Genomic DNA, 22,273 nt, shown 5'->3' with positions numbered 1-22,273 from the left:
CCAAACTACAGTCACATGGAAGACAAAATCCTGCACGTTTAGTGTAGAAATAGACGATTTCCTGAGACATCTGGATGGTGTTCAGCAAAAGGAAGCCAGTTGTGATTACAGTCTGGGAGGAGAACACAACCCTCTGTCTCCTCGTAGTGATGGATACAACTTGACTGGTAAGTCAGGAGACAATGCTCCACAGCTAGTGAAATATGTGTATTATGTATGAAAAAAATTAAATTTATGTCAATCCATCAAAAACATGGCCATAGAATGAAGTAAATATTGCTACAAGAGAAGTTTTATGTTGAAGTGATAATAAAAAAAAAACACTTTTCCTTTCACTGTAGACATTTTGGAAAGTGAATCACCCACAAAACAAGAGACCAAAACGACCACAGGTACATGACACGCATTCTAACAGCAAAAATCTCACTTTATATGACTTCTATACAAATAACTTTATTGACCTTTTAATCAGCAGGTCTGACTGGTAGCAGTCTAAATGCTTCCACTCCTGTGACTCCTGTGAAAACAACATCAGGTAACAAAATTAAACAGAATACATATTATATTTGAACTAGACAGTAATTTGGACACATATTAAGTGTGTTATTGCTTTATCACAGAGCACATGTTCTCCTACTGCTGCATAAATACACTTTTTTTTTTTTTACCTTTTAATCATCAGGTCTGACTGTTAGCAGTCCTAATGGTTCCACTCCTGTGACCGTGAATACGACACCACCAGGTAACAACATCATCCACATATTGAGAGTGTTAGTAGTTTCTAACAGAGTATGTTCTCCTACTGCTGCCTGCTCAAGTGCACCAGTACATTTTGCCATATATTTGTCCAGGCATGACACTGACAGGTCCAAATCCATTTTGTTATATAGATGCAGTGGAAAAGGAGTTAAAAACAATACAGATTATGTCCAGTTTTACTAAAACCACAGGTAGGACCTGAAGCTGTTATATGTCTGAATAATAAGCAAGAATATATGACTTCTATGCAATGTTTTAAAAGTTTGTCATTTGAATCAACAGGTCTGACTGTTACCAGTCCTAATGCTACCATTCTTGTGACTCCTGTGAAAATAGCATCAGGTAACAAAATTATACTGTACATCAATTTTGTTTGACATAATTTAATAACAAAGTACATGTTTCTTTTATCTGTGCTACAACAGTAATTTGGACACAGTGTGTTATGCTCAAAACTGGTACCATCTCATTTACAAATTAGTGCTGTATTGCTTAGTAGTCTGACAGTGAAGCAGCCTGTTGGACATAATTATGATGTTTAGCATGTTCATGAATTCAATATTTTATCACGTTCACTGCTTCATTGAGTTCACTGTGTTTGGCTTCAACACTTCTTTGTAGCTTCCAAAACAGGAATGAGGATATGGGATTTTTTGATAGCGATGATAGCGGTGACTGGTTTTGGAGTAACCATGGGTGTCATCTTACTGGGAGTGGCACTTCTCTGTACCAAAAGAAGAAGTGGTGAGAAACAACCTTGGGTTTCTTGAAAGGCAATATAAATTGAAGTTACTTTATTATTATCATTATTATTATTATTATTATTATTATTATTATTATTATTATTATTATTATTATTATTATTATTATTATTATTATTATTATTATTATTATTATTATTATTATGTTGGTTTATATGTCAAGTAAAGACTGATATAAATGTACTGTCTTCCTTTTCATGGTAAAGCAATTAAAAAGTCATTCAGTCAATGAAAGTATACCAGAAATGGTTATAGCCAATGCAGGTGCGAAGTGCTCTGACTGAAACCTTCTCCTTCTCTTTGTATTTTTAAGAGAGAAACTCTAACAAGAGGTAAGACATCTTTGTTTACTTTTGATTTTCTATCACAATTCTTGCGTAGAAAAGTGTATCTTACTTAATTCAGATAGCTGCTGTCTGTCTTGATAAAGAAGAACCCAGTTGTTGTGGATTAAGTGCCTTGCTTTGGGGCAGCAGGACATTAGAAGATAATCAGTGGAGAGATCACGTTGTCTACTCTAACTTACTTCTTTTATTTCTACACACTATTTCTACAGGTCTCGAGTCAGGGTCAACAGTAAGTACACAACAAATTCAGTGGTCAAACATTGTAATTTCTCTTTCATATACATTATTATGTATTATTGCATTTATACGTTTTGTCATTTAGTATTCACAGTTTATTCTCTGTTTTTCTTTCTGCTGCAGGTCATGTTACACAGCTGAATCATGACCACAGAGAACTGGTAACTGAAAACACTTTTTTTCTGCTTCACATTATCTGGTATAAAATGTTTGAATTGTAAAGCCTCACCAGTGCCTCACTATATGGAAAACTGTAACCGTAAAAAGTGTTTTTTAATTGAGAAATGTGATTGCTGGATTATGTCATTAAGGATATGTTTGTATGTTTCTGGACTTTTCCTCTTCCCTCATCATTTCATCAATCATCTCAAGCTACCAGCAGGTAGAGATGAAGCCTACAGTATGATAACCACAGGACCCGCTGCATCTAGTCCCACTGGTGAGCTGTTTCACTTTACACATCACTGAATGCATTACAGTGTTTACTGTACCAGTTTTATACATTTTAATAATGACATAATTGAAAAGCACCACAACAAGACACATTATTATTGTGAAATCACACAATACTTGATCCAAAATTGGGCTCTTGTTATGTATATGTACTTAGTACTATGATGCAGGCATGTATTTAATCACTGAGCACTTTTTTACAGAATTCAGATTCTCCTCTCTATTATATCTCCTCTTTATTTTATACAGATAGTGCAGTAAAATGTCAAATCTGACTGAAAACCATGATCTGTTCTCTCACTCACAGGTTCAGTGAAACTCAACCATCAAGAGAGACAAAATGAGGATGTGAGTGAAACATGGGGCACACCGTGTTGAGTGTATTCATGATGTGAGATGCTACAGTAAAGATTCATTGAGCTCTTACATTTGGTATGTTTCTTTCCTATAGTCTGACGTATACCATATGTACGCCACCATCTCTGACGAGCCACCTGCGTCAGCCCTCAATATGATGTACAGCACCCTGCAGGCACACTGACAACACAGAGAGCTGAAAGTCCAGAGAGCTGGTTTAAACAATGTGTGTTTTTTTCACCTTGTCTTTTATACTGTAATGCTGCATTGTAATGTTAATAAAGTATATAGTATATAGTTCAACATTTTAGCAAACTGGCCCATTGCCATAATCCCTATAGTCATAGTAGTAGGTTTGTTACCTTTAATTGTTGGTGCAAGCTATTTTTAGAACGGCGGAGCAGAGCCGTGAGCTGCTCAGAGCTACGCTACGGAGGCTAATGGGATTTCTTGGTTTCCCTCATCAAACTCATCAAATACACAATCCAACAACTCCAAAACGCTCTGGTGGACAAGTTATGACCTGCACATTCACCACGCTATGAGATAATAACGGAACGTTACGAGACAGAGTTGTTTTCGAGGTAAATTCATGCAAAACTGCTGGTGTGTGTTCCTGTCGGGGGGCAGTTTTTTGGCAAGCAGTCTCTGCATTTGCCTCGAAAACAACTCTGTGTGTGTTCTCTGCTCCGCCGTTCTATAAATAGGTTGCACTGACAATGAAAGGTAACGGACCTACTCCTAAAACTATGGGGATTATGGCAGTGGGCCAATTTTCCAAAAAGGAGATCCAACAAAGGAAAGCTGATCTGGTCTGGTGTTGTGCCTTTGCTACTGGGAACTACAGAGACACGGAGGTTCAAGTCACTTGAGATGTACCAGGAGTCAGTGTCCAGGCCCCCATCTCTTTTTACTTCATACCAGTGACATGCAACTCTGCATTAATACGTATTCAATCTTGTACTCTAAACTGATTAAGCTAAGGAGTAATTGTAACTTGGTCTGTGCACAAACACGTAACCCAAAATAATGAGAGGGTGGGGGGGTCATGTTGCCAGGTCATGTTGGGACATGATTGTGAGTGTCTGAATATGAGTTATTCTGGAGGTGATGTGTACATGAAGCGTAAAACATCATTCTCATACATCGCCCTGTCGAAATGAGAAAACATGGATCCTGCTTATTCATACTGATCATTGGATCCTGTTGAACGGGTGTCACACTGGCGACTGGATTCCACCATATGAGTCTGAATATGACAAAGCTGCATGAGTCACTGTGTTATAATTGTGTTACATTTTGACAGACTGTGTCATTATATTATTATTTTCTGTTAAACCATTTCTGATTGAATAATGGTATCTTTTATAGTAATGTTACAGTATATGGTTGATAACTTGATAACATTGTTGTTGATAATGTATTACTTCTCATGATCAATAACTAATATTGATTTGTGAGCACAGAGTGATCAGAGGGTGGAATGTAATAGATTAAATAACGATTGAGATAATCTTGAACAAACTAGTCATGACTGTATTATTTATCACATTGTACTGTGTATGGTGACATGGTGCAAACATCCTGGATCACTTACAGAATAAATCTGCTAAATTCTGCTGGAGAGCAGAATGCGAATTATTTGTATTAATATAATATTGTATATTCTTTGTATTTTGCATTAGTTGCATCTATGTTATGATTTAAATCAGTGAGAAACATGGTCATTGATGGTGTGAGATACTGTTGATACAGTATGTACTGTTTCTGTTTCTGTAGGAAGTGGCACTGACATTTGTTTGTGACATTTTTCCACAAAATAGAAGTTTGTAGTGGTTGTGACTGGATTTAGTGTAATTGTGTGAGATAACTGGCGTGTTCAAATACAACTTGGTTACAAGATGACTTCATCCAGTGTAAATCTGCATCCCTCCAATCTTATTAAATCACAAAATGATCATGGGTCTCTATATTTTCTGAAGAAGGCTGAAAGAACTCAGAAGCACAGCGGCAGTGTTATCTTTAAACTGACAGGAAAGTATGTGGGTTCAACATGTACCGAAGATTAATGTACTATTTATGCCTCTGTGGCCTCTCCGTGCGACTCTGCTGCTGCTGAGAGCAGGTGTTGCACAATACTCAGTTGTGCTATTGACACATTCTGGCTGTGGTCATCTGGAATTTGCACGAAATGACAAGTAACTGCATGCAAACAATGAAGATGTAACCACTTTGCATGTGAAATTATAAGTATGTCAAACAGGAGGGATGGGGTCTCGCCCCGCCACAGAAATGACTCCCTTTGCAGGGTGTCACACTATTTTGATATGTACTACAGTGTACCTGGAGCCAATCCACTGGACTGAGGCTGTTTGTTTGTTAAACAGACTGTGGCAAACCACATGGATAATGATCTCACTCTGCGTGTCTTTCTCACAAGCTGGTTCTGAGGAAGTGGAAGGTCAAGAGTTTTAAAATGCAGAAGTAAGTGAGAGATGAGGAGGCACAGTATTCGATTTCCCATAAATATGAACAGACGTTACGGTTGGTTTCTGTCATTTCCCAGAGTGGCACATCATTCAACATCTAACATTGCTATTACTCTGTCTCTGAGAAGCCAGCTACCGTAGTTATAGGAGACACTGAGTCCAGCACTGTGAAACCACACTGAGGCATCAGGTAACTGCTCAGAGAAAGATGAAGCATAAAAACAGTGTGTGACTGTTTCTGTTGGCTTCAATAGTGCAGTTTTCTCCTCTCACACCTGACAATCTTCATTACAACCACTGCATTATTCCAACTTTTTGTCATCTTCTTCTTATTTTTAGATTGAACTGAATGTTTGCGCTGCCAGGAGGAGTCGGACGTGTTTTGTCAGTGCATGGGATGCTATGCTAGATGCAGAATGTTGCTGCATAACTTTAACTGGAGGAGAGTGGGCGAGTTGTGTTTTTATCCCTTTAAATAGAAACCAGGCAAAGCTAACAGATGTTTGATGCCTCGTATTATGTCCCGGGGACTCTGTTTGTACTGGTGACGAAGTTTGGTGCTGCATTACTTGTGGCTATGAGTGGCTTTTTGATCGCGGTTTGCCCGTGGAGAAATAGACTGCTCTGTTTGTTATGGTGCGGTCTTTGATAAAGTTGCTACAACTAGAGAAGCTAGCAATCAGCAGACTTCATCTCTCGAGGGGGGGTCCAACTCAGTGTCACGCTGCGCTAGACCATGGATTAAATTTACGCCGGAATATCCCTTTAATATTCCAAATGTATGTTGTTGGGTTTTTTTATTCAAACTTTGTAAAATGTTATTTCAGTCTCACAACCCCCCTTAACAAGTAACACCAACATGGACACACACACACTCGTACACACACACACATTTACACAACATGAATGACACAAGTAAACAAGGTGTAAATGAAGGAAAATATTTCTTTGTATTTATTCATCAGCTTTCTCCAACATGTGGTAAAGAGTATGTGGTCACCTTGACGAACTGTGGATGAGTGGATGAATCTAACTCTTAAAACTCACTGTTGAAACTTCATGCATCATTAGCTTTAAATGTCTTTTAACACACCTTAACATTTCCTGTGGTCTCTCTGGTATTTTACATGATCCTCTCATCATCAACATCAAAATGATCTTAGTTACAAAACAAATGTAATGTACTAGAAGAAGAAAAGTGTGACGGCCCTGTCAACAGTTTTTAGCAATTTAATGCCAAAAATATAGACCACTCAGCATTCTTTTCAAAAGTGCATTTTACATTCTGCTGACTTAAACATTAACTTTCATTCCCCCCCCACCCCACAAAGAAACGTGTTATCACTTGTAGGCATTTGTTTTGACTGTAGACACTTCATGTTCTCTTATTTAACACATTCACAACAATACGACAAACTGTCACCGACGTGATCTGCAGTGCTCTGAGTGAGGTCACCCAGCACTCTCTTTTTCTTTTTCTGCACCACATCATTTCTGTTTTCTGCATTAATGGAGGTGAGTCTCAGTGCTACAGAGAAGGATTTTTTTTTTCTTAGAAGAGCGCTGCCTTTTGCAGAAGTATGAGCAAATTCATTTCTGATTGGCCATGTTCTCTATGTGTTGTTTAAGCATCTTCTTGTCGAGTTAAGTCCTTACTGATGTCCAGTCCTGCTTGCTGACGGTCACCTGCTGATGGTCGCTGCTATCAGAGGGAGCAGAGCTGCTGTTAGAGCGCTGGAGAGCCGTGTAGCTGAACCACACTCCATGGCATTTTCCTGCAGTAGACACAATCATTTGTAATGCATATAGAGCAGAACATGGCTATTACATTAAACAGTAACTGGGGCTTATATAAAAGACAATAGATCGAGCCCCATAAATACAAAGGTATTGCTGTGTAGATGCAGTGTAAACTGTTTATTGACCCTGCTTTAAATTACATTTTTCTATTTGCACAACTGTATTTATTGTGGCATCCAAATACTGGTATGTTTTGGAGTTTTTTTGTTTTGTTTTATTGTAGCTTTTATGACTGGCTGGCTGTCAAAATGGATTTAATTGACACCTGACGTCCATGTGATGCCAGAAAGACATTGGACACTAACAACCCAAATGCTGTAGACAGATTTAACTTCAATTTGTTCTTGAATAAATGGAAAGCAAGTTGATAACTGGCTTTCTGGTGTTTAGTTGGTGTTGGGTTGTTTATAGTGTATATTTAGACAAACATGCACACACATGGGTTCAGTATATGCGACACAAGACTTGTTCTCATACCTCAGGGTGGAAAGGATGACATGACTCAGGTTTCTTCCTGTCCTTCTGAAACTTCAGTCTGTCACATTTCAGTGACTCGTTGTGTTCAAAGGTGTCAAGGATAAAAATGAACACACAACAGTTTCATTTTTTTTTGAAGCCTCACTTACAGTACATCTAAACTCACTTAGTCTGATGTCAAACTGAATGCGTGGGTGGTTTAACTGCAAAAACAACCCTAAAGAAACACAATGATTCTGATAGTCGACTTATATGTTTCCTCATGATTAAACTAGCCATGCACTCGAGTGAAAATCAAACATGAGTGTTTCATTTAGAAAGGATATACATGATCTCGATGGGGTCCATCGTTACTGGTAAAGAACTGCTGCAGTCACATTTATTTTCCACAACCACCATGAAGAGGTTGCTGCTGGGAATCTGCTGTATGACAAAAGATCTGCAGCCCAAACACACACAGTTAGAATATGCATTGTTTGTACTATTACTATAAAATATGAATGGATATTGTGATCATGGGAATTAATGATTGATATTTAAAATAATTAATTGAGTAATTCATCTGATGTAGCCTGCAGCCGTACCTGATGCAGCCCTCACAGTCAATGTTGCCAGTTGTTTCTTTGATGGTGCGTTCAGAGACAAAAGCAGGGTATTCTGTGTCACATGGAACCATCATGGTTTTACCCCGAGACCTCTGAGCTGAATGTGAGACAGAGAAACTGAAACACAAGTGCTGGACAAAAACACAGAGAGTTCTTCCAACTCTCACACATTTCCCTTTGCTCTCATGAATTCATCAGATACCTTTAACGGAGAGGTCGACATTCCACCAGCTGTACAGGTTGAATTCTAATAGAAAACTAATGATAAAAACACAAGTATCATATTTAAACCAATGTTGTATATTATTATTATTATTATTATTATTATATTATTAATATATTCATTGATGGAAATTGGCACAAGTTAAGTTAAATAACATATTACAAAATGTTAAGTAATAAAGACAGCAATACTGTATCTATTCAATAAAAGCTGTGGTTGTCATTCAATGTTTAAATGATTGTATGCCTATAAACATGTAACTAACAAACTAGTATGTTATTTACAAAATAGGTTTAGAAGTTCTTACATGACCAGTTCAGTCAGGAGCCACTTGACCACAGAGAAAGGCTGAGAAAGAAAACCAGAGAAATAATGTTATGTCCTGTGTGGTTAAATGTTGCAATTCACATGAAAAACAACTTTAAAGCAGAAGTAAGCGATATATTTGTGTTAATATAAGTCTTAAATAGTTATATCTTCCGACAGCAATCACTTCTATAGAGTGTTTGGTCTGAAACACGGGTCTCTCAGTCACTCTGCTCTGCTCTGAGCCGAGGAGAAAACTTTTCTCGTATCCTACAAGTTTTATCCAATGAGGAGAGAGAACGGCATGAAGGGCTGTGTGTGCAGCCAAGGGATGCGCCTGAATGTGGTGACGTAGGGACGAGGACCAATAGATCCATGACGAGGGTGGGGGCTGCTAACTCCATCGGCTGACAAGACGTTATGGTGCGTTCAAGGCAACCCGTAACTCGTGTTTTTACGAGTGGCCGTTATAGTGACTTTCACAGGTAAAACAGGTCGGAAAAACAAGAGTTGCGGGTTGCCTGGAATGCTACAAAGTCGTAAGTCGTGACTTGAAGCTGTAATTTACGGTTTCAAAAGCCTGCCTGGAAAGCAGCCAAAACGACCGGATCGCTTACTTCTGCTTTAAATTAATCTGTCACAAGTGTGTGGACACCTTCACTGTGGTTTATGCACATACTCAGATCATGCAGATATAGATTCAGTGTATCTTGTGTAATGAATGTCTTTATCTTTAAATCTCTGAGCTAATCTGTCCTGTGCACTTACGTCTGATAAAGTGCGAGCACTGTCGCTGCTCCCTGAGTACTCCTTACACAGAGCCTGGTAGTCGTACAGCGTGATCCTACAACACCAACAGCCAGCAGTTACTTACTCTGTGTGGTACAGTATATAACAGAATGCATTAAACATTAATGACAGATTTAATCTGTAGACTTAGAGTGAATAAGTGTGAGAAGTGATCTAAATTAAAGAAATGATTGTTACATACTCAGTGAGGCAAGTTTAACGTTTAAAACATACACAGCCTCAGTCCTACTGTTGGAGGGTAGGTCCAGAAACATATTATGGACAGAAAAATATGTTCTTAAGGTCAGGTCTAGTGGGTGTTTTAGAGAGGAATTGCAGTTCAGACCTTTTGAAGGATCCCATCTGGAGAAGTTTGTTCATAACGGCTCCTTCCACCTCTCCAAAGAAGAGCCCTGTCTGAGAGAGACACGATGCCAAAACACACAAGCACGCACTTCAAAAATACAACAATTTACAGTGTAAAAAAGAACACTGAAACAGAGTGTAAGGCCCAGAGTGAGCTGAAGAGTCATAGTGAGTGATAATTCTCTGTAGGTTTAGTGATACGGGCAACTTCAATGATTTTTCAAACCTACATAAATATTGATAAATCAGAAATGCAAGAAAGAAAACTTATTTGAAGCTCACTTTCATCTGTATAAAACAGCTGGTTGAAACTAACAGAAATGTCATATCACAATTCCCTTGTCATTTCCCACCATTTGAGGTTTGACTGGTCCTCTTTTAATGACATCACATTGCGCCACTAGTGGAGCTCCACAAACATTTACCTTGATGACTGCATTTCGATGAGCATCTATTTACATTAGCATCATGGATTTAGTTGCAAAGCCTAAAGTCAAATAGAAATGCAGTTTATATTTCTATGTTCCAATGTTCAAAGCCAATAAATGGCTCTTCTTCATAAGGTGTAAGTGTATAAGGTGTAAGTTAATTATCAAATTGTGGCATAAAATGATTAGAAAAAGACAAATAAATCGTCAATTGCAATTTTTTGTTTGGCGATTAGTCGCCAACTAAAATTTGACAGCCCTGTTCGGCCAATAAAGTTAATTTATTCTTTTTTTCTTTTAAACCAGAGCTAGAGGTGTTCAAGTTAAACTTGGTAAATCTGTGGGAAGCCATATTGTCTGAAGCTGGACTGAACCATTTCACCAGGGCACTGCTGTGATGAAAGGTTTTCTCTCATGACTCATCTTCATTCAGACAAGAAAATACTCCATTAACATACAGTAGCTCATGAATGTGCAGGAAGTCGAAAAAAGTTTCCATGATTTCTGCATTTATTCATAGAACATCACAGACAACACACAGTACCTGAGACTGCTCCTCTGTGACGAGAATGAAGCCGTTGTTGTCGATGAGATAACAGTTGATGTCCTGTCAGAAAAAGATATAGTCAACAAAACAACCAGAGGGGAAACAAACAAAAGCCAGAATGAAGTGTGTGTTCTTACCTCACTGTCACAGCTGATGCTACATTTTCCATCCAGAGCTGTACACTGAGCACAGGACACAAAGAGTTTACACTCAAACCAAATCAGGAAGCTCCGTTTTTGCAGACTGTGTCAAACTAGTTGTTGTGTAGTTACCTGTCTGCAGGCCGTCCAGAACTTCCTCTGAAAGAACTCCAGCTTCATCTGGATCCCTACAGCTGAGCACAAGACCAAGCACATAGAGCACTGTTCAGTATCTAACATGAGAATTCAAAAATATGTAATATATAAAAAGATTTTAAAATAAAATATGTAAAAAAAAAATTAGATGAAAATGTGTTTGTAACCTGCAACAATTGGAGATTTCCTGTCGTCAAGGAGTTGAATTGCCGTGCTGGCCAAAACCACGCTCTTATTTTCTAAAGCTGGGGAGGAAGAAAAGAGAATGAACTGTAATTCATTTCACTGACTTTACACTTGCTGCTCAGTAGATGGCACCAAACGCTCAGCGGTCGAGAAGGAACCAGCAGCAACACTCCATTAGTTTACAGTAATGGAGTCCAGTCAGAGCTTTTTCTACAGCCTGATGACTCCTATATTTCTGAAATGAATGCCTTAATGGGACATTTCAGGTTATGACGGCAAAGCCTGAGGATATGCAGTCATCATTAAACAAAGAAATGGCGCTAAATGTCCTTTTCTCCAGCTAGTAGACAGAACAACAGACACGTTAAAATAAAAACTAAAAAGGAAAGAGGTAGGTGTGCTCTGCCACACATCCTATCAGGAGAAACCAGTTAAAACCACAAACCATAGCAGGAAGCAGAGATGGAAGACTAATCTAGATGTTAAAATCCAGAGTGACTAAGGCAGATGTACTTCATATAATGCAAAGTAAAAAGTACATTGAGATAAACTTGTGCAGTGCAAGATGCAGATATTGGGAGGGATGAGCAGAAAAGCTAAAGCTCACTCATTAGACGCAGCAATCACTTCTGTTGTTTTGTGCCTACCTGTGCTGAAGGGGATGGAGTAGATAAACGTGCCGGGGACCTGCTCTGCTGCTCTCTTGTACCACAACGGGAAGTGATCTGCATTAAACACACCCTCCTTGTCCTCCGCTGTCAGGAAATCTCTGAGGACGCACACAGAATGAAACTCAAGTGAGGTGCAAGAGGATTAGATTCATCAAGCTCAATCACGTCCCTGGCCTTGTGCTGTTAGAAATGATTAGGGAAGCGTCGAGCAGCGGTTCACTCACTTATTGGAGAGCTGGTCGACAGGCACAAACAGGTTGGTTCTCGACAGGCCGGTGCGTGTTCCCAAGAAAGCGATCTCTACTCCTTTGTCCGAGTTCCTGTGGGCATGATGCACAGCAGCTTCATGTAAACACAGCCGCGCATCTCTTCCTAGTTCAACATCACTGACAATTACTAATTACATTACTAACATTATGTAATATAGGTTTTCCTGTTTATTATATATATTAAACTAATATATATATATTAGTTTAGTTTAAACTAGTTTAGTTTAAACTAATATATATATATTAGTTTAGGTATTAAGACTCAAAAACTCCAACAGTGCTGTTGATTCAAGAATATTGTGTAAAAAAAAAAAGGATTTCTATGCAATGTAGTATATCAACAGTAGATTCTATACAACAATATGAGCAGCACAATGTAAACAGCTGAATGGTAAACGAATATGATGTTTCACTTTAAAAGCATCCACTTTATAATTGTATTACTTTTTAAACGTTTTAATTAAGTAATGTTCAATTTCTCGCAGAGTTAGATGATAGATTGATAACACCCTCTGTGCTGTACAGAGCTGAAGCCAAGGCAACTGACCAGAACCTCTGCAGCTCCCTAATAATGGGAAATAAGGAAAGCTGCCTGTGGTTTTATGTATTATGTGGTATTATGGACAGTTATGTTCTGTAATACACTTTGCCAAATAAGTGACACTAGTTGATTTTTCATTTTCTTACAGTCCAAATGAAAGACGAATCAAAAAGAAAGCATTAGATTATGTGATAGTGATTTTCATCCACCCCACACAATAACATTGAAAGAGCTTTTGAAATGTCAATATTGGCTTTATTTATAGTTAATCAATTACATACTTCTTTTTATGTTAGATCAGTAGTACGCCATTGATAAGTGTGTTTTCGACTGGGCAGATTTTGAAGATTCCCTTTTGCTGGTCTTTATCCTGCTTCATCATGACAATCTATTTATTATTACGACTTCAGATTTAATGGGGTATTGTAAGAGGCTTTAATTATTTGGTAACATTTATAATGATGATGGCCCACAAACATTTACTGATGGCTTATTGAAAAAACTAAACATTAATGAGCCTTTATTAGTAACTTACTCTGACTTGTTGAGGGCCAGGCCAGTCCAGTAGGCCTCCAGAGGAGCGGTCACCACAGCGTCAAATAAAACCTCCTGGATCAGCTCCCTGTCACCTGCAGAATGTCACACCATGACCCCATCAGTATACAAACCTCACCATTACATTACTCTTTACTTATTTGTGACATTTTTATCTTTTATCACATCACACAGCACAGTACATACAGTATATTAAAGGGATAGTTCAACATTATGGCAAATTGGCCCATTGCCATAATCCCTGTAGTTTTAGGAGTATAGGTTCGTTACCTTTAATTGTGCAAGCTATTTTTAGAACGGTGGAGCAGAGCCGTGAGCTGCTCAGAGCTACACTACGGAGGTTAATGGGATTTCTTGGTTTCCTTCATCAAACTCATCAAATACACAATCCAACAACTCCAAAACACTCTGGTGGACAAGTTGTGACCTGCACATTCACCACACTATGAGATAATAACGGAACGTTATGAATTGTTTTCGAGGCAAATGCAGAGACTGCTTGCCGAAAAACTGCCCATGACAGGAAGGCACATCAATGGTTTTGCATGAATTTACCTCGAAAACAACTCTGTCTCGTAACGTTCCGTTATTATCTCATAGTGTGGTGAATGTGCAGGTCACAACTTGTCCACCAGAGCGTTTTGGAGTTGTTGGATTGTGTATTTGATGAGTTTGATGAGGGAAACCAAGAAATTCCATAAGCCTCCGTAGCGTAGCTCAGAGTTCTTCTCTGCCGTTCTAAAAACAGCTTGCACGGACAATTAAAGGTAACGAACCTACTCCCAAAACTATAGGGATTATGGCAATGGGCCAATTTGCCAAAAATGTTGAACTATCCCTATAACCTTCGTCTTGTATTTTGGTAGCTTTCTGCTACCATCTATGGTGTTAGGGTCAGTTTTGACCAGAGTCTTAAATCAGCTGTAAAACACAGTAAAAACAATTATTTATCATTCCATTTGTTTATCATCTCTTGGTTACATTGTTTGGCTTCCTTATCCATGAAAAGGTTGGTTTTGCACTTATGATATCAGTTTTAACTCTAATTATTGTTCTTATCGTTATAACCAGGTCAAAATTGACCCTAACAACACAAATGTCATAATTTTAACCAGAGCATTTTAGAATTTTGTGAAAGAAAAATAGAGGTTTTCTGACAAATTCAAAAAGCCTCGATGCTATCAACAAATTAATGTGGTACTTTTATGCATTTAAAACCTGAAAACGGTTCACTGGTGACCCGAAGAAAGGTTAATTTGTTTACCCCACAGAGTCCATGTGCACAACAGAGTTAGGTCTGAGTCAGGTGTCTCTTACATTTGAGGTGCGGTCTGCGGCCCGTCATGAAGAGCTTGATGGCTTGAATCTGGGTCAGGTGACGATGCTCATGCTGCTCCTCTGTGTTGCAGTAGGTCCTGTGGTCCAAACAGAGTCACGCTGTTACATCACAGGCTTCAGCATCCCTGATGAACTCAGGGATAACCTACATAACGCATGAATGCCCCTCTCCCATAACCCCGGCGTTACCATTCATCTGCCAGGGCGACATCTGGCTGTTCCAGATCACGGAGCCCTGAAAAACACAAGTCAATAACGCTTCAGCAATGCCAGCATGGGTAGCCTGCAACAATAAGGCCTCCCAAACAAACAGGTCAGAGTGACATGTATCTGAACTGTTCCCTGGCTTTTGTTAATAGAGTTAATGACAGGACGTACCTGCTTCAACTGATACGTTTCCTCTGAAGAAGTGCTTCCCATGGCCTCTGGAGAGAGCCACTCCAACACTAAGAGCACCGGCAGAGGAGAGAATCAACTTCAGTCAGTCAGTGTTTAACTGGAGCTGAGACATAAATCAACAGAAGGTCATTTAGGAATTAAATGAAACTTTTCTACCACCTGAATGGAGTTCCTTTGATGTCAGTATAGTAATAGTCATTGTGCATCTTCAGGACACGCCTCTAAAACAACAGAAGAACGGCTCCGATGAGATTTACTCCTCTGGTGCAGAGACGACAAAAAGAGCACCTCTCATCTGATAAGGAGACACTAAACATATTTATCTGCAGCCTCACCCCTCTATCCACGGTCTTCTTCACCTCCATAGAGAAACTACCTGTCCTCCTGTTCACCATGGCGTTACGTAGCTGAAAGATAAAGCACACGCAGTCACGTTGAGCTGAGAAGTCAAGGCTGGGTCATTGATCCAGCAGACTGCCCAGTGATAGGAGTAATTATGTGGTAATAAACATAGCTAACATTGCAATGCAGTTCTACAGTTGCAGTGCGAAATCAAGTAATTAAATCACAAAAAATGTATTTAGATTTAATCACCATACATACAAACAACAAACAAACAGCAGACTGAGTTCAATCTTATCTGAAAGACCTCATTGTTCCTTATTGCCCCAGCAGAGCACTCCGCTCCCAGAATGCAGTTCTGTTAGTGACTCCCAGTATCTCTAAAAACAGACTGGGAGGTAGAGCCTTCAGTTACGGGGCTCCTTTACTGTGGAACCAGCTCTCTCCGTGGGTCAGAGAGGCAGACACTCTCTGCACCGTTAAGTCCAGGTAGAAACCTCCTCATCTGTTGCACTTTTCAGTTTGGCTTTAGTGTCTCGCACTCTTTGTGTTTCTACAGATTTCTCCAAAGCTTCATCCCTCTGCCTCACCTCCTTTCCTCTGCTCCTATGAACCGGTCTGCCCACTCCCATTAAAGGGATAGTTCAACATTTTGGCAAACATTGCCATAATCCCTATAGTTTTAGGAGTAGGTTTGTTACCTATTAATTGTCGGTGCAAACTACTTTTAGAACGGCGGAGCAGAGCCGCAAGCTGGCCAGAGCTACACTACGGAGGCTAATGGAACTTCTTGGTTTTCCTCATCAAATACACAATCCAACAACTCCAAAACGCTCTGGTGGACAAGTTGTGACCTGCACATTCACCACGCTATGAGATAATAACAGAACGTTACGAGACAGAGTTGTTTTCGAGGCAAATGCAGAGGCTGCTTGCCGAAAAACTGCCCCCGACGGCAACGCGCATCAGCGGTTTTGCATGAATTTACCTCGAAAAAAACTCTGTCTCATAACGTTACGTTATTATCTCATAGCGTGGTGAATGTGCAGGAGAGCGTTTTGGAGTTTTGGATTGTGTATTTGATGAGTTTGATGAGGAAAACCAAGAAACTCCATTAGCCTGTAGCGTAGCTCTGTTCCGCCGTTCTAAAATCAGCTTGCACCAACAATTAAAGGTAACGAACCTACTCCTAAACCTATAGGGATTATGGCAATGGGCCAATTTGCCAAAATGTTGAACTATCCCTTTAAGATGTCCTGCTCTCCCTGTATATGACCCAACCTGCCCACCAGAAGCTGCCTCCATCAGCTCCTTCTTGACCATTTGTTCCATATTACATGTTATAAACTGTTCTCTACACAACATCTATGTCCCGTCTGGCCGTCCTGTGTGAGGGATCCCTCCTCTGTCTCTCACCCTGAGATTTCTCCTGTTTTTTCTTGCGAGTTTTTCCTCGGTCAGTGTGAGGGTTTAAGGGCAGAGGATGTTGTAATGATGCTGTGTGAAGCCCTTTTAGAGAAACTGTTCGTAAAAATGGGCTATACTAATAAACTTGCCTTGGCTTGCTTACTACTACTCATTTATTGTGTGCAATTAATATTTTTAAGATAATGGCAACTTTTCAGTATCCACAGTATGTTTGTTTTTGACACGTACAATGTCATCTTTGTCCTCCCACTCCACCTCGGAAAGATCCACGCTGCTGTAGTTGGGCTTCCTCCTCTTCTGACCATCCTGGTACTACACACAGGAACACAAGATACACAATTTTATCATCCCCTTGTGTAACAGGGTTTTATTTTGACTCATCTACTTAAACTGATAACCACTGCTCAGTCATGGCAACTAATTTATCTTAACACTGCATGTGACACATATTTTCTAAGTAAATGAGCATGATATTAAATAAATGAATCTATTTTGAATTGTCTCACTGTAATCTGTCTTCTTTGTGTTTCCCTGTTAAAATAAAAACGTGTGTGTTCTTATTTATCAAGCATTGTTATTTCGTATTTTTGCAAAGTAATTATTTAACAAATCGTCTGTGAAATTAACACTGTCAGGTAAATTAAAAGGAATTAATATGATTGATAAGCAATCCACGCTCAAACAAGCCTACATCAACGCATTACATTGTACAGTACATGTCATATGCTGCTACAGCATGAAGTCCGCTCCACAAGAAACAACAAGTCAATGACTACAGTACAACCACAGCACAGTTTTAGCCACAAAGACACACCCAAAAAATAAAAATAAAAAATAAATAATAACAAAAAAACCACAGACCAACACACACGCACAGTTGCACAGAGAGTAATAGCACTAACACTGGCACACACAGATCCACTAGCACAGCCATGGCTCCTGAGGAACCAGCGGTCCCAGGGCGAGTGGCTGTGGTCTCTGCCAGCGAGTGTTAAGTTACCTCTGGGAAATCTCAGGCCAGCCAGCCCTATGAGTGGCCTTTATCCCTGCATGCATACATCAAAGGAAAAGGTGGGGATTACAGACTATACGAGCCCATGTAGCCTCCTAACCAGATAACATATTTGCTTCTGTGTGCCCTCGTCAAGGAAGGTGTTCAGATCATTTTGGTTATATGCATACAATTGCATGGACAAAGCAAAAAAGGAAAAACAGGGTAAAGTCAGGGAATGCTATGAGACTGTTCAGGTGTGAAAGAGAGCAGAAGAAACTGAGTTACCAAAGGCCTGAGGTCCGGATGTGTCAGGATGTAGCCGTTGTTTGTGATGGCAAACACGTATCCGTGGATCCCTAACTACAGACACACACAGAGAGAAGTTTTTTTTTTACAGAATGCAAACTTGTACACTCATCCATCTGAAGCCGAAGAACAGCTGAGAATACCATATGTTTGGGGATGAGCTTCATCAGCTCCTGCAGAGGGATGTCTGTTCCAACGACCCCCAACAGAATCCCCTGGTTCTTCTGCATGAAAGAATTCAAAACACACAGACTCAGAACTTTAGATGAAAACTGCACCAATACACATTTTGTTTCTCACACACTCACTCGCTCACCGTTTCATTCTTTGTGCTGAAGACAGGCATGGCTACTGTAGTCATCAGACTTGGGCCCGCTTTGTTTTTTAGCTGAAATAAAAGCAATCATAACTTTGTTACTGATAATAATTGGTCTGAATCAGCATTTTACTGCACTCCATGCATTTTTTTGCTTTGAATCAGTGTGATAGGTCAGACTATATTTGTTCAGAATTTATCGGATGGATTTAGAGTTTAGTTAGATTAAAGTTTATTCAACATTATTTTAATCAATGCATCTCACTGAGCTGTAATTCACATCACACTGTGTATGTATTTACTTTTTTAGATAAACTGAACCTCTGTTCACCTTTGTATAGTATGTAGAATGTGATACATTCAAATTTGAATGTAAAAGTACAAAACTAATATAAACAAAGTGAACTTAAACTATCAAGTCAAAAACTTTTTATGCGATGTGGTCCAGGTGTTATCATGTAAATATCATCCTGTATTATGTTGATATTGGTGATGCATTAGCATGTAGCATTATAGTGTCTGATCCAGACTACTTTAATGTGTAAGGATGCATCATATTTTATAAATGAATCATATGATTTAATGTAAATTTTTGATCTGAGAAGCTACTCTGAGTAACTATAGGTCTTACAAATGAATGCAGTGAAGTAAAACTAATACACTGCCCATCCAAAAAAGCTTTGATTACGGCATGCATTTGCTGTGGCATCGTTTCGATAAGATTCTGCAATGTCACAACATTTATTTTCGTTCAGAGTCACATTCATTTTTCACCAAGACCTTGTATTGAGGATAGGAGAGTCGGACCTCCAGCATATCCCAAAGATTTTCAATGGGGTTAAGGTCTGGTCTCTGTGGTGGCCAATCTACTATCCTTCCAGTTTTTAATATTGCGTTGGACAGTTCTTAACCCAATTTTAGTAGATTCAGCAATCTCCTTATGTGTTTTATTTGCTTGATGCCAATAATTGGACCCTTCTGAAACAGATGAACATCTTTTCCACAACCACAGGATGTGTCTTCTGACATGGTTGTTTAATAAATAAGTTGTTGCCAAACATAATCATCCATTCAGTAATTATCCAATGGGAGGCTCTCACCTGTTAGCTTAGTTAAATCAAGGTGGTGACTTTTTTTGGACGGGCAGTGTATTTGCCTCTAAAATAAACCATTGGCAAGTAGAAATCTAAACCAGCAGAAGTTACAATAAATTATTGATGATGTTAAAACTATAATTTTAATCATAAAAGAAACCCTAACCCATTTAGCAGAATTCCAATATACAGATTTTCTTTACGTGTATCTCCTAAAGAGCAGCTTTCATACAGTGAGGCGTCACACCTTCAGGCAAAACAACAAGACAGGAAGTGTCACTGAATAATACTGATTTAACGCAGATTTATTCTTTTTTTTTTTTACACAAATGTTGAAATAGAGAATTCGAATGCTGCTCCATAGAAATCTCTGCAGATCTGATCCCAGTGACAGTCCTGTTGTCCAGCTGAACCATGTGACAGCCATGTGGGGCTGAGAGGAGGACCGGGGTCAGCTGAGGAGGATGAAGGTTGACATAATGAAGCACATGAGCGCCACTAAAGTAGGTCTACTATTCCCCCACCTCTTGAGTCAATGCAGCTGAGTGTGCCTGTGTTCACGTTGGTGTGTGTGAGTCTGTGTGTGAGTGTGCGCGCGAGTGTGGCTGATGTTCATTTCTGTACGCGCATGCATACAAAGGAAACGAGCTGTGAACTGCAGTGTGTACTAGCTAGCTTGACAAAATGAAGAATGGTGGCTCCTTAAATTCATCACAACACACAATGAGAGAGAAAACACACACACACACATACACACACAGGTTCATGGACACTCAAACACCTCCACCTCCATCTCTCTCCCCCACTCTCATTCTTGGACTCCCCTCCAATGTCAGTTTTAATATGGGCTTTAGGAGATAAAATGCAATGATCCACAGAATGATGAATGGTGTGTCTGAGGCTGAGATACAACAGCACACACTCCAGGGGACAATCTCCTAGGTCTTTGTGTGTGTGTGTGTGTGTGTGTGTGTGTGTGTGTGTGTGTGTGTGTGTGTGTGTGTGTGCGCTTACTGTCTCCTAGTGGAAAGAATGCTTCTCTAAATGCTTCTCTACTGCTTCTGTCCCTCTGAGGAAAGAGCTTCTCCTCACTTTAAACCTCTTAGGAAATACGGAACCGTGATGTTGAACAGTAGGAACAACAAGAAGCTGTTTAACTCAAGTTGCCTCCACTTTACTTTACACTGCGTCCTTGCTGAGTCCCAGTGGAAACCTCCTTTTTTTCCCTGCCCGTGTTCTCCTGTACATTATGTATATATTTAGCCATCTAAGTCTGGATCAACTCCTTGAGCTCCACCCTACAGCATCTGACACATTTTTTAACAATAAGAATAAATCTGTTATATTTTCTATTCCCTTCACTCTCTCTGAGAGCACTTCACACACTTACCTTATGAGCCTGTGAAAGCTGCAACGATAGAAGAGACACAAAGAGGCAGAGAAATTAAATTATCGTTAAATAAAAATAAGCACATTCTGCACTGACTTTGTGGACACAGATGTCCATTCTGGGAAGATCCATACAGATTAATGAAGCTCATAATGAGGAATCATTCCAGCAGCATGAAGACTAATGATGAGAGAGAGCAGACACACATGTGCACACTTACTGTACAGCAGGGGGATGGACAAACACCACACACATGCCTTAGAATATAGTCTCCATTGTTACTGGATTGTAATATACAGTCAAGTTACTGATGTTTTCCCCATAATCTGTAGTAAGGTCTAATAACTGGGACACTCACACTGTAAGAAACGATAGTACTGCTTCAGACTGTACTTACAGCGCTGTCCACGTAAGCTTCAGTCCACACGGTGTCGTGCTCGTGATCGATGACCTTTGGGCGGCTCATGACGTGAAGATATCTCATCACGTTCTCCTGAACGTCCGCTAAGGTGGAGATCTGACTGAAATATCCTGCAATGAAACACAAACACTTGAACTCAAATTGAGGCACAATCAAATACCTCTATTTGGACCATTTAGGATTGAATTTGTGTCCATCTTAAATCCAAACACATTGTGTCTAAAAAGGCTGGGGGAATGATTCAAAGTGTAAAGCCATCCTCAGTTTACAACATCCCTCAAATATACAGAGAATTAGCAAGGACCTGTCCTCAGTGGTAAAGAAGAATAAATGTAATGCAGTCATGATGCTGAATGGCTTTTTCTGTCACTCTAGTATATGTATCGTATATTTTGTATGAATTGACTGCTATTAGTGATGCATTCACATGTCGTAAGGAGGAGCTTATTTTGTTCCCTGTGTAGGAAAGAAAGATATGGACCAGGAATAGTGAGAATGAATGGGCGAAAAGAATAGGCATCTAGTTTCACAGGGGTTCATTTTATTGACCAACACAAGACTATATGGGAATAATATAACACCATTTAAAATGTTTGCTTCATCAGCTATTTGTGTCTTTTGTGAGTAAAATCTTAAATATTAAAGGTCCAGTGTGTAATATTTGTCAAAGTTTATTGGCAAAATCTGAATATACTACCCATGAATATATCTGTTCATGGTTAAGTGTATAATCGCCATAAAATAAAATTAGTTTGGTTTTCGTAGTGTCGCCATCTTGCGCTG

At 39.4% G+C, this 22,273-nt stretch overlaps 1 protein-coding gene across 1 annotated transcript in view; it reads right to left on the bottom strand.

Annotated features, from left to right (window-relative positions):
- Nucleotides 1-6,775: 6,775 nt before the first annotated feature.
- Nucleotides 6,776-22,273, bottom strand: part of cacna2d3 (calcium channel, voltage dependent, alpha2/delta subunit 3) — a gene marked incomplete at its 5' end in the record, with an annotated part of 38,686 nt that continues 23,188 nt past the window's right edge. Inside the window, 26 exons of the mRNA XM_083972245.1 lie at nucleotides 6,776-7,178; nucleotides 7,681-7,765; nucleotides 8,009-8,119; nucleotides 8,265-8,382; nucleotides 8,488-8,543; nucleotides 8,816-8,856; nucleotides 9,583-9,658; nucleotides 9,950-10,020; nucleotides 10,942-11,004; nucleotides 11,082-11,126; nucleotides 11,217-11,278; nucleotides 11,408-11,485; nucleotides 12,074-12,195; nucleotides 12,322-12,417; nucleotides 13,443-13,536; nucleotides 14,780-14,877; nucleotides 14,990-15,035; nucleotides 15,179-15,246; nucleotides 15,359-15,420; nucleotides 15,535-15,606; nucleotides 17,198-17,281; nucleotides 18,249-18,323; nucleotides 18,413-18,493; nucleotides 18,586-18,657; nucleotides 21,070-21,087; nucleotides 21,467-21,600. Of these exons, the coding sequence (XP_083828371.1) occupies nucleotides 7,086-7,178; nucleotides 7,681-7,765; nucleotides 8,009-8,119; nucleotides 8,265-8,382; nucleotides 8,488-8,543; nucleotides 8,816-8,856; nucleotides 9,583-9,658; nucleotides 9,950-10,020; nucleotides 10,942-11,004; nucleotides 11,082-11,126; nucleotides 11,217-11,278; nucleotides 11,408-11,485; nucleotides 12,074-12,195; nucleotides 12,322-12,417; nucleotides 13,443-13,536; nucleotides 14,780-14,877; nucleotides 14,990-15,035; nucleotides 15,179-15,246; nucleotides 15,359-15,420; nucleotides 15,535-15,606; nucleotides 17,198-17,281; nucleotides 18,249-18,323; nucleotides 18,413-18,493; nucleotides 18,586-18,657; nucleotides 21,070-21,087; nucleotides 21,467-21,600 (2,021 nt within the window). The 3' untranslated portion in view covers nucleotides 6,776-7,085. The remainder of the gene's footprint in view (nucleotides 7,179-7,680; nucleotides 7,766-8,008; nucleotides 8,120-8,264; nucleotides 8,383-8,487; nucleotides 8,544-8,815; nucleotides 8,857-9,582; nucleotides 9,659-9,949; nucleotides 10,021-10,941; nucleotides 11,005-11,081; nucleotides 11,127-11,216; nucleotides 11,279-11,407; nucleotides 11,486-12,073; nucleotides 12,196-12,321; nucleotides 12,418-13,442; nucleotides 13,537-14,779; nucleotides 14,878-14,989; nucleotides 15,036-15,178; nucleotides 15,247-15,358; nucleotides 15,421-15,534; nucleotides 15,607-17,197; nucleotides 17,282-18,248; nucleotides 18,324-18,412; nucleotides 18,494-18,585; nucleotides 18,658-21,069; nucleotides 21,088-21,466; nucleotides 21,601-22,273) is intronic.

Source organism: Trachurus trachurus (assembly GCF_905171665.1).
Source record: "Trachurus trachurus genome assembly, chromosome: 5".
Classification (NCBI taxonomy): Eukaryota; Metazoa; Chordata; class Actinopteri; order Carangiformes; family Carangidae; genus Trachurus; species Trachurus trachurus.
This window is presented reverse-complemented; position numbering and strand designations above follow the sequence as displayed.